Raw genomic sequence first — 13,341 nt, forward strand, 5'->3', positions numbered from 1 at the left:
ATGGAAACAAGCAAGAACACAGAGCTGTAACTCAATGAAGGAAAACTGTGATGGACAGAAGGACTTGCTTATAAGGAGACCTAATTTTGTAACCAGAACTGACTTTAATCCAACCAGGAGAAGTTAAACATTCCCTTAAAACTTGCTACACCATCCTTGGTATTCACTGGACACTCACTGAACTCCCTGGGATTCTCTCAGGTAAGGAAGAAGTTTGCACAATGACCTTTTTGCAATCTGCTCTCTTAAACTAAAAAATCTGTTGCTCCTCTGGGAGGAGCTGAAACTGACAATTCTCCTCTCTTTATGGAACCCAAAGCTGAAGTTCAGTTTGACAAGCTAACCAGTGAGTCAGTCTGAAGGCTGAGAAGCAGTCATCACTTCAAGAAGGGAACTTCAGCATCTAAACTCCTGTGCCAGAATGAGTAATGCTGTTTCCTATGACGTTGCAGATGATACAGAAAAGGAAAGCACTGCACACCACACACAAAGAATCATGCAGCAAAGAGTGCACTCCAGTGCAAGAAGAATCCTCCATTTGAACTCAGAGCAGTAACAAAGTAACAACCTTACACAACATTGGATATCATCTTTAAAGGCATTGTATTGTAAAACTATTAATCTGTGCCAAGATAAAGCAAAACTCTAAACAGCAAGTATACATCTAGTCTATATGTTATGTGTTTGTCTGACTAGTCTGTCTGTGTCCTGTCTTATATGTCAACATATATATGCAGTTGTCACCTTTCTGTAATCCTTGTGTTTATCAATAAATTGTATTATTGTGTTCCTTAAAACGAGTGTGCGTCAATTACCTTGATATAAGTCTAATGGCTAGAGACCCACTTCTACAACAAAGAAAGGTAAGGTACTGTAACTAAAGAAGGAACCATTGGATTCATTACCAGTATTGCAAAAGGCAAAAATGATAATTAATTAACCATTCAAAATTCATCTTTCCCTTCCTACATTTATTGGCATTCCTCTGGCTGGGTATCTTATTGATTATTAATTGGAATACATAGGAGATATCAAATATTTCAAAATGAATTATATTACCTTTTGAACAGGTAATGAGCTAGTACCAATTAAAATGTTAATTTAAAGCAGATTTAAACATGTATTTTTTCAGTGACTTCTCAAGAGTATCACTAGAATGAGCCTCTATGATAAACAGTGAGAATTTGTCTCACTGAATAGTAACAGAGGGCTTCTTGTCTATCATTGCATGTAGATATAATGGACCTGTCGTAGAAGGGACCTTATGCAAAAATAAGAGGACTCTAATCCTGGTCATTAAATTGTAGGCACTAATTGTAGGCCTGTACAATGTGGGATGAGTCCAACCCATGCTATTACAGATCCTGAACATTGTGACAAAAGTCCAGTTATGAATATGACAAGATGCTGCTGCATGTTCAGAGAACAGGGTTTCAATGTCAAAGCCAGTCCTGGATGGAATGACAGTTCATGGTATGATACATTCACATACACATTCACAGACAAATTGAGAGGACATCTTTGAAATGTTAGAGGAAGCAGGAGTTCACAAATGAAAGTCACCCTAAGAGGGAACATGTAAAATCAACACAGAAGTGACCCGTAGCCTCTCGTGTTATGAGTTGGCAACATTACCCGTTGCACTTCTCTGAAGTAAGAAATTATGGTAACATTTTAATTTATGTACTGAAAACATGCATCAATTACTCATGCACTATTATGTAACAAGAACTTAACAAATACTTAATTGGGTCTTCATAGCACTTATAAAGCATCAGTAAAGTGTTTATTCATCTCTGCAATGTGACTGAATAACAAAATTTCACTTTGGAGTGCTCTGAGGTAGCTTAACTGAGAAGCATGTCTCTTCACGTTACATATTTAGTATAAGACCTGTGAATCCTTCATATTAACAAGCAATTTTACCATCATGTCAGTATGCCACACTGCACAAAGATCAATAATCCATCTACTGATGTTTTATAATTGTCATGAAGACCAAAGTAGCCTTTGTTAAGGTCTTGTTACATTAGAGCAGTGTTTCTCAAACTCGGTCCTGGGGTCCCCCTGTGGCTGTAGGTTTTTGTTCTAACCAGCTTCTGTGTTTAATTGGACTCCTGGGCTAATTAAGTGAACTGTTATTTCCCAAGTTCTGTGTTTTGGGAACAATATGGAAATTAGAAAACTAAGTTTGGTTATATATATATATATATATATATATATATATATATATATATATATATATATATATATATATATATACACACACATTCAACTGGGACAATGTAAAAGTAAAATTTAAGGCCAATACTAAAAGTGGCAGAGAGTTGGCCGAGTCTTGGCTATCAAATGAAAACGCCATCAACAGACACTTGGACATAAATCCAGCATATGCTAACTTAAGAAGAACATGTACATAATAAATAAACTATACAACCCCCCCCCCCCCTTGATCATACTGACTTAGTCACCTCCCCCACCCCCCAATCTCCCCCCCCCCCACTTAATGTGTTGCTATATATTGCCTTTGATTCTTGTAAGTCTAAGCATTATCCTCTGATGAAGACCCCTGGCAGGGGTTGAAAGCTCAGGAATAAAAAACTACCTTATGATACGTGATTCATTTTTTCTCCCTTTGTGGATCTCCAGCTGCAAATATATATATATATATTGTGGCTCCCGGACGGAGTTCATGCCCGGCCGGGACGCCCAGGAGGACAGGAGGAGAGCTCATTCTTCCTCCAGAATGCGAGGGGGCGTCCGCCCTGGTTGTATTGGGGGCCACAGGTACAGAGCTTGGAAGCTCTACCCTGTAGGGGCCCGTGGCCACCGCCAGGGGTTGCCCTGATGCCTTGGGGACCCTGGACCCCAGCGCTTCCGCCACACCCGGAGGTGCTGGGGGGAAGAGAAGAAGGGACACCCGGAGTGCACCTGGAGCACATCCGGGTGTGTATAAAAGGGGCCGCCTCCCTCCAGTCATAAACAAGAATTGGGAGGAAGTAGGATGACGTCGGGAGGAAGACAAGGAGGCGGCCTGAAGAAGGCATTGTGTTGTGGCCAGGACTTTGGGGTACGTGGGCACAGGAACATTGTAAATAGTCAATTAAATAAAGGTGTGTTGGGTGACATGTACATGTCTGCCTGTCTGTGTCCGAGCCAGTCTTCACAATATATATATATATATATACTGTATATATTAAAATATACCAGAGAAAGGGGAAAATATGATGAAATCAACAAAGGAGAATTAAGCATTTAAATCTATAGCAAAAGCAGAAATATTTCTAAATGTCTTATAAATGTAAAAATCATGCTGCAGTGCTTTTCTGAATGTAGGATAAAAGAAAAATAATACCAGCTAATTAATTGAGATGAGTGTTATCAGGTGTTGTCACTGATTAGGAATCTGGTTGGAACAAAAACCTGCAGCCACAGGGGGTCCCCAGGACAGAGTTTGTGAAACACTGCATTAGAGTAAATGAGTAACAGATGCATTTTTGCAGTACCTAAACTAAAATGTTACAAAAATTATTTCAAACTTAGGTTATAGCAGTCTATAAACCTTTTTTTCCAGTACAAAACCAGTTAGATCACGGTAATTACAGACACTAAAGTTGCAACATAAGACTGAGGAATGTAGTCAGTTGAGCTGAAAACACCAACAATACGCTTGTGATAAATAAGATGGAAGACGTTTGTAGCCCTTGATCAGCTTCCACTACCTTATGAAGAAGCTGCCAGATATCTGTACATGCTAATGGTGTAAATGGGGTTACTATATATGGTTAAGAGAAGGCAAAAAATTCAGTTAAGTACCTTTTAGCCATTCACCATTCAGGAGTAAACGAAAGAAATTGTTTAATACCATTAAAACCCATTCTCCCTTAGGATTGTATAGAGAACTGTCTGATTCATTATTAATAAAAATCGATTGAGTCAATTGATCTAATATTCCAAGACACTTACCACATCCATAAAAAGCACATTGATATCAAAGTTGGGCTTCTTCTTGCAGTTGCGGATCACACATGACTGAACCATCTTTTCCCCACATTCCACCATAAGGCTGGGTGATGAAACACTGGCTAACTGGAAATGTTTTAAGTTTCGCACTCCCCATGCAAGGATCTGTACAGGATATAAACTCAGATTAGACCTGAAAACACAGCAAAAAGGAGAACTATCACACATTGTATTGACAGAGTAAAATCATATAAAAGAAATCATTGTTTAAACACTCCTTATGGTGAGGTGAGAAGAAAGCACTTTCTTCCCATGAGGCCAAGGTCAGCCTTGGAAGGCCTGAAGACCTGATTATTTGGTGTTTTTTGTCAGTAGTTTCCCAACACAGGTTTAAAAAGTAACAAGAATGTTGCAGACACAAACCTACATCTAGCTAGGTATTGACACTAACATTTATAGTGCATCTACAGTAGGTCAAGGTGTGAAATATGGGTAATCATGGAGAATTCAGGAGCTCCAAATTAACCATTTGTATCCCCTGAAAGCCTGAAAATCTATATTTTAAATAATATTATATAATGTTATAAATAACTCACTGACCATTACTGAATTTCTCACAAAATATTCTAGTACAGTAGATTACTGTAACACACTCCTTTCAGGACTACCTACTGTAAAAAAGACAATCGGTTGCAACTAGTGCAGAATGCAGCTGCTGAAATCTTAACTAGGAAAAGAAAATCCGAGCACATCTCTCCAGTTTGGATGTCACTACATTGGTTACGTCTGCCATTTAGAATTGACTTTAAAATACTGCTTATGGTCTACAAAGCCTTAAATAATCTCACTCCATCTTATATGACTGCACCTCAAGAGACCATTCTGTTAAAATCCTGAAGTTCGCAGATGATATGACAGTCATTGGCTTCATCAAGGACAGTGACGAGTCTGTATACAGACGAGAGGTCGAACAGCTGGCCCTCTGGTGCGGTCAAAACAACCTGGAGCTGAACAAGCTTAAAACTGTGGAGATGACAGTGGACTTCAGGAGGAGCCCCCCAGTGCTGCCCCCTCTCACACTACTCAACAGCATTGTGTCTGCTGTGGAAAACTTTAGGTTTCTGGGATCCACAATTTCCCAGGACCTAAAGTGGGAACTAAACATAAACACAATTGTTAAAAAGGCCCAGCAGAGGTTGTACTTCCTGCGCCAGCTCAGGAAGTTCAACCTGCCTCAGGAGCTGCTCATCCAATTTTACTCTGCAGTAATCCAGTCTGTTCTCTGTTCATCTATCACAGTCTGGTTTGGCTCAGCCACAAAACAGGACAGGAACAGACTTCAACGGACAGTCAGGATTGCAGAAAAAATCATTGGTGTTGATCTGCCCTCCATTCAAGACTTATACAGATCTCGAGTCAGGAAACGGGCAGAAAACATCATTGCAGACCCATCACACCCTGGTTACAACCTTTTTCAACTTCTTCCCTCTGGTAGGCGCTACAGAGCACTGTATGCCAAAACTACCAGACATGTGAACAGTTTCTTTCCTCAGGCCATCACTCTCATGAACTCTTAAGTCAATCTCACAGCATCAGGGACGGAGTCTAATTCCTTGTATGTGTACATATACTTGGCCAATAAATCTGATTCTGATTCTGATATTTCAGAATGCCTTTCACCTTACACTCCAAATCGTAACCTTAGATCTCCAAATGAGTGTCTGCTTAGAATTCCAAGAGCTAAACTTAAAAGAAGTGGTGAGGTGGCCTTCTGCTGTTATGCTCCTAAAATCTGGAATAGCATACCGATAGAAATTCACCAGGCTAATACGGTGGAGAACTGCTAAAAACCCATTATTTTAACATGGTGTTCTCTTAGCTACATTTTATTGTAACCCTGATATTCTAACTATGCATTTAATTATCATTTTTATCATGGCTTCACAATCCGCACTAACCCCTACTTTCTCTGTTGTTTTTTTTCCGTTTTTCTGTGGTGGTGATCTGTGCCACCACCACCACCTGAAAATCATGAGGACTGATTGAGATCATTTATGTTAGGTAGAATGCCCAGGGGATGCTGGGTGGTCTCGTGGCCACAGAATCCCTGCAGATTTTGTTTTTTTCTCCAGCCGTCTGGAGTTTTTTTTGTTTTTTCTGTCCTCCTGGCCATCTGACATTACTGTATTCTGTTACTTAGTATTGCCTAATATTATTTTTATATTTTTTCTTTCTGCATCTTGTAAAGCACTTTGAGCTACATAATTTGTATGAAAATGTGCTTTATAAATAAATGTTGTTGTTGTTGTTGTAGCCAGCAGTCTGTCCAGCAGGGAGGAAGAGCATGTTCCTTTGACAAGCATTAAGGGGATTTGAGGAAGAAGCTCAGCTTTTATAGAAAAAGCATAAGAAGAGCCTCGCCCAGTCATTAGTGTTTGCCTTTGTCTACATATTACTGGAGTGTGACAATGGGTAGTAGAAATCGACAATCCCATGAAACTGACATTGTCTGAGTTGCTGAGGAACACTACTTTACCCTTAAAATGACCTGCGTCTGACTGTCTGATTTCTATACTAGCTGCTGTTGCAATGCTACTCTATGTAATTACTTTAATCATTATGATGAAATAGCCATGTTAGCACAGTACACACAGCACATATTAAAGTTATTATTCTGCATAATGGTGGTAAGAAGTACATAGTACATAGACAATGGTTTTCATAACCTCTGTTGTCCACTAGCCATATTTCAACAATTTTAGTGGATAGATGATGTTCACTTCCATTTATGTTAATGCATTTGGAACTAAGGGTAGCACAGTGGCAGTGTGCTGCTGTCATGCATTAAGAAGACCAGGTTTCACAGCCTGGGTCCTCCCTGCATGAAGTTTGAATGTTCTCCCCATGTCTGCATGGGTTTCCTCCCACTGTCCAAAGACATGCAGGTTAGGCAAATTGGTCCTAGTGTGTGTGGGTGTGTTGTGTGTGTAGTGTGTGTGTTGTTCGCACTGCAATGGACTAGCGCCTTGTTCAGGGTTTGGTCCTGCCTTGTGCACTACTGATGGGCATGAGGAAATGTGCTCATACAGTGTAATGTTTGGATGTAGGAGAGGCCCGTTATCTCCTTTAGGTTGACAAGGGCTGACAGGGGGATACATATGTGTGTGTGGCGTGCTGGCTGGCTTTTGGGACACGAGCCAGATATTAATGGCTGACTTCACCTGTGAGTGGGTATCTCCTCTTGCCCCAAGGCCTGGATGAGATAAACAGAGGAGATACCAGATTTTAGCGTTGGGGATCATGTTTATAAGAAGTGAAGAACTGTCTCTAGATTTTAACCTTTTTTATTGGATCTATAAATAACTTTTTAATGAAGACAAGTACATTACTTGCACTTTGATTTGGACACTTTGTTTGAAAATGAAGCACTGAAACACTTTGCACCACCTCTTGACTGTGTGTGATGTATAACTATTGAGGACTTCCAGGTTCAAGCTGTCAAGGAGCGTGAAGGCAAACTGGAATGTCACATGATCAATACTTTCAGATCTTACTTTTACCTGGCAAATTAATGTTAGTCCCTTCTCGTTACTTCATTTACCATTTCCTGTAGTTCTTGTTCACATTCAACAATAAATACAGTATCATTGCAAATGGGTACCATTGACAATCCTACACTTATTCCTTTCATTTTTTTCAATGCCTCTTAGAATCATTTTGCTGTACAATGAGAAAGTATCAGATTAAAGAACACAACCTTGTCGTACTTCTCTACTTAATACCTTCCATTCTCCAAATTCACCATTGATACTTATAGCTGCTCTTTGTTCTTAGTATAGATTTATTACTAATCCATCTCTTTGCCATCAAGTAGTAGATTTCTTAAAATATTTAAAATGTCTTCATGCTTTATTTAATCAAACACCAAGTGGTCAAGTGATCCAAATTCAAGGGTAGCCCCTCAACACCCACATCTAGACTAAATGCCATCTCAAGTCAATTGCAGCTCAAGTCTAATCCAGTTGCGTAGCCTGGTGCTTACTGCACCCACTCAATGAATGAATACATGGAACCAAATACTGAAGACATATTGGTCAATGAAATACAGTTGGCTGTCATTGTCTTATCAGTAGATTGATGAGCCACTCAAGTAGTGCTTAGAATGAGCGGGATGTCAATTTCAAGCACGTAAACATCATACTACCTGACAATGTTTACTCAGCAGAGTGTGAGTTCAAAGTGACATAAATGTTTTCTTCAAGGAGGTTAACAAATTTTAAGACAGAAATGCATATGTTAAAACAAAGACCTCTGGCTGAAAAGGGATATGATGGAAACATTAGGATTCCAAAAGCAAATACCATGAAGGTGTAGAAGTCTATACTCCGCGGAATAGACTACATGCTCTGTGAACGTCTTTGTAGTCAAATATTAAATCTAAGAATGTGAAACAAAGAACAATAAAAAAAATTACAGGGACCACCTGCAAATAAAACAGGCGCCCGTGTCAAGTGTTGGATTAAATAATTAATAAATAAAGCAATGAAATATACTGCAATATTTCATTATCGCGAAATAACATTCTCAAACCAGCACAGTCCTATTCAGGGTCACAGGCAGGCAGCATCTGATATGGAAGTTGGAAAATAACCCTAAACAAGACACTGGCCCATTCCAGATATTATATACAGTAAAAGTACACAAACTACAAGGAAAATGTACATTGAATTCATAAAGTATTCAGACTTCTTCACTTTTTTTTATTCTTAATAGATTTGCACACTTTTCTCAAAACATGTTGTCATTATGGATTGTTGAGTGTAGTATTATGAGCAAAAACGGTAAACCAATTAAAATTAAATCTACTGTAAAATACAATAACATGTTCTGAAAGTGTAGGATTCTGAATACTTTCTGATTCCACTGAATGTAAGCCAAGGGAGCTCCTCTGGCAAGCAGTGTCACACATGTCCTTAATCTGCCCATAAAAAATCTCCAAGCTTTTCACTTTTCTTCATGACTTTTCTTTTTATATGTACCTCAATGCCTGTGCGCTGCAGGACAGGCTTGATGCCCTGTGGCACCATGAAAACGTTGGGCTCCTTCAGAGGTGGAGGAGGAGGAAGGCTGGAATCTGCAGGCTGAGGACAAAAGAAAAGGCCTACTAAGAACACATAATCCTTGGATGAAAGACACAGCACTTCTGGTTTCATTATGCAACATTTAAAAATGCATGCAAACACAAAAAATGCATAATACAAGCTGAGGTGTTAGGAGACAACTGCATTACACATTACAGACAAGATAAAGAAGACTTTTTTTATTAATTGAAAACAATCAGCAGCTCCTAACAGCTATGACAATTGTAAATGTTTACTTATGGGAATTCTGCCGCTGAAGGAGGCTGCTAACACATCATGGAGATGAATGTTACATAATGTTCTCCAAGTATAAAGTGGCCCAGATAGATGTAACTCTGATCTGTATTCTCAATTTACAATGGCCTACTTTTTAACATTTTCAAGCTAACATTGGGACTGAGAGAGAAAAGAGTGAAAACAATTGTTATGGATGAATTTAAATAAATGAAATAGCAGTGTTGTGTTGGGAAGCCAGAGCAAACTTACCACTTAAGAATTCAAGAAGTTTATGAGATAGACCACAGAGGGTGGACAAATTCTGTTTTACTTTGACTTTGATACATCCTATTACTGTGTGAGGCTTCCTTCCTTTCTGCATATGTGTGACAGAGGAATTTATTGTCATACCTCCGGGTGCTCCAGTTTCCTCCCACAGTCCAAAGACATGCAGGTTAGGTGCATTGGCAATCCTAAATTGTCCCTAGTGTGTGCTTGGTGTGTGGGTGTGTGTGTGTGTGCCCTGTGGAGGGCTGGCACCCTGCCCGGTATTTGTTCCTGCCATGCACCCTGTGTTGGCTGGGATTGGCTCCAGCAGACCCCCGTGACCCTATGTTAGGATATAGCGGGTTGGAAATGACTGACTGACTGACCTTCTACAGAAAATCTTATGAAATGTTATAAAGTCTCTTATATCCTATTAATAACTGCACTTGAAGCACTTTTTATACATAACATTCAAAATTAAAAAAGGGTAAAAAAAAAAAAGCATTCAAAGAGAAAGCAATTCTAAGCTGACCATGCGTTTTACATCCATGGTTAACAGGCAACAGAAAATATGACTGACACTAAAAGAAAAATTATCTTTAAAAAAGAAAATCTGAAGAAAACTAAAACACGCCTAACATGCAGCAGTAAATCTGGATGGCCAAAAGACAATGCAAGAAATCATATCACATTGCGAGATGGAAAAACAGGCAGTGAATAATGTGAATAAGAAGTGCATGTTGTGGGTATAGAGCAGGACTTGCTTCATTGTGTGAAATTAGCAAAACTAGGAGTGCCATCAGCTGAGGGAGCTAAAACATACAATAGGAGAACCCTGTGAAGTTCTCTAAGAGATACTAGGAGTAATTAAAAAGTTGAACTTGGTGAATTGATCTCACACACAATGATTTGAAATCATATAACAGAAAATAATGATCACCTAGGTCAGCGTTTCTCAACCTTTAATTATTTGCGACCCGAGTTTTCATAACAGTTTTAATCGTGCCCCACTAACATTTTTTTTGAAAGGAGCCCACTAATACCAATTTGCTCTTTTTTAATTAATGATATATCATAGATGCATATTTTATTATACCTACTTAACTTTTATCGACATTTATCTAACTCGTCCATCCATTATCCAACCCGCTATATCCTAACTGCAGGGTCATGGGGGTCTGCTGGAGCCAATCCCAGCCAACACAGGGCACAAGGCAGGAAACAAACCCCAGGCAGGGCGTCAGCCCAGCGCAGGGTTATCTAACTCTATATTTATTTTTCTAGTATCAGAATGTAGTTTAAGTTAATTTGTTTTGGTTTCAATAGATGTATTTTTCATTTTTTCGATTCTTGTTTTCTTTTTGTCACATCTTCACGCCCCCCTTTTTGTTACTTTGCGCCCCCCTGGGGGGCCCACCCAACAGATTGAGAACCACTGACCTAGGTCATATGTACTGTACAGGAGGAGGAGGATGAGAGTAGAAATAAGAAAATACAAAGATCTCATACACTGTGAAGGTGTTGAAGAATTGGAACTGCTCTGGGATTGAAAGACTAGGTGTGTCGTCACTTAAGAATGTGGTCAATTGTGTTTAAACAGGGCAAGAGTGAATAAGTGTTGTGAGACTGAGGAAAACTGGACTTCCATACCCATGACAGCGGAAATAGGAATGATGTTATCTGAACATTGTATGTGCTGTAAGGGATGAAGATAATGGCCATTTATGTATTGTGAGAGGAGAAGGATGGGAAATGCTGAGAGAAAGAGAGAAGGACATGGACTGCAATGATAATTAAAATGATCAGGTGGGCTGTACTAAAAAAATGGCATTAGGTGTGATATGCAAGAGGAGGATAAGAGCTTCTTATGTTATGTGAATGAGGGACTGGATAAGGTGGGCTGTGTGGGAGAAAGATAGAACTTCCATGAGAGAGAAGGACAAGATGTGCTGTGAGATAGTAATTAAAAAAAGAAGAAATGTGTAAATGTAGCCAGCTAAATAATAGAATAAGGTTAATGAGGTAAAAAGATAATTTTAAAGAGGTTGTTGCACAGGAAAGAAAGACATAAAGTACCCATTGCTGAAGATTTTCATGGAAGAAACCAGGAATACACAGCTGAACTCCCAAAACAGTCCAAGAGGCCAGAAAAAGAGAGGAGAAATAAACAAAGAGATAAAAGACAAGAACCAGTTACACCACTAGTCATTCTTTGCAGATGATTGTCTTTTTACACTTGCTCTGGTGCCATCAGTGGAAACAAATGACTTGGGGACAGATATCATATTTTAAATGCTAAATGCAGCATCTCACATCTTCACATATGCATTGGTGAGTTTTATTGAGCTACACTCAATTTCGGCTTCTTCACATTATTTATTTTCTATGCATTTTTATCCTGGTTTTAATTTATTAATTCTCGTTTCTGTGAGTGTCTGTAAAGCACTCTGAGACATTTATTCTTGAGAAGTGCTATATAAATAAAATTACTTAGTATATGAGGAGCAAGGTTGATGCTAATCCTATATGTCAGTTTTAACCACATTGCCATATTTGATGACCTTATCAGGCTGTTGCTTTTTACAGTTAAAAGGTGAAATTTCAAGTACTTCATCAGAAAGACAGGAGCAAGGGAGATCCTTTATACAGATATTACTACACTGGCTGGCATATTCAGTTACCATTTTGAATGCTGACATAAAGAAATAATCTTCACTGTATTACATACAACAAACATATAACTTTAAACCATCAGTAGCCTAAAAGCAGGAGCCATGAATAAAAAGTCAATGAGAGGAGAGGAAAAATTGCCTGTTACAGAGATCTGGCAGCATTCTTACAATGTCAATCAAATCTGAACAGAATTGCATCAGATAGCATTCCTCAAATGCTGGATTAGATTCAGCTATGGTGATGGAGACGGCATGGCATCTTATGATCACTACATTCTAATGTTAACTGTAACCACATGTGCTCTGTGACTAGTGGCACTGTCACCTTGAATGAAGTTCTTTCTCCTAACCTATGGGAGGCAAGAAGTTAATTCAGCCGTAAAATATACAGTACTGGAGATGAAGCTGTGATTAGCCCTGACCATAACTTCTGAGGTCATGAAGTCGTAATGTAAGAAAGTTTAAGTTTGAAGGACAAATTTTTAAAATTTAAAAATAATCCAAAATTAAATCATGTGAACTATTTAAATATGACCTGACATGTGTTGCTTCATAAGGACCATAATGCATTGCACCCTTCTTTATGGAATGAATCTGAATATTATCCATTAACCTGTCACATTTAATTAAATGATCTTCGCTTGAATAATTATGAATATGTCAAAGTTATAATCTAACAAATTTATTAAAAGAACTATAATTATTTCTTTCTTTCAAAATGTATACGTTTAAAAAATATGAATAGTTTTCATATTAGGTTGCCAGGGGTGTCAAACTCAAATTTATTTAGGGCCAAAAATAACACTTTACATACCTAGGGTGGGTCGGATATAAATAAAACAACTGCCACATTTTCTTTACAAACACAATCACATATCCTGCTTCCCATATCTCTTAAAACTGTTTTAACACAGTGTCACAAGACTGAAATCAGCATTGAGTGAAAAAAAATGATATCAACACCTAAAGTTGAGTGAGAACAGCAGTCCGAACATATGCAAGGATTTGTAGCAAATGCAAAGCTTCACCTTTTTACACCTGCATTAATGTACATCAGCATCACGATCAGATGACGCTTGACC

At 38.6% G+C, this 13,341-nt stretch overlaps 1 protein-coding gene across 9 annotated transcripts in view; it reads right to left on the reverse strand.

Annotated features, from left to right (window-relative positions):
* Window positions 1–13,341, reverse strand: part of dysf (dysferlin, limb girdle muscular dystrophy 2B (autosomal recessive)) — a 311,739-nt gene that overhangs the window by 99,512 nt on the left and 198,886 nt on the right. For 8 of the 9 annotated variants that reach the window (XM_051928469.1, XM_051928467.1, XM_051928471.1 and 5 more), the window contains 3 exons: window positions 11,664–11,705; window positions 9,003–9,104; window positions 3,967–4,128 (listed from right to left, as the gene is read on the reverse strand). In XM_051928469.1, the coding sequence (XP_051784429.1) occupies window positions 3,967–4,128; window positions 9,003–9,104; window positions 11,664–11,705 (306 nt within the window). The remainder of the gene's footprint in view (window positions 1–3,966; window positions 4,129–9,002; window positions 9,105–11,663; window positions 11,706–13,341) is intronic. The other variant, XM_051928470.1, reaches the window with a different exon arrangement.

Source organism: Erpetoichthys calabaricus, chromosome 5 (genome assembly GCF_900747795.2).
Source record: "Erpetoichthys calabaricus chromosome 5, fErpCal1.3, whole genome shotgun sequence".
NCBI lineage: Eukaryota > Metazoa > Chordata > Cladistia > Polypteriformes > Polypteridae > Erpetoichthys > Erpetoichthys calabaricus.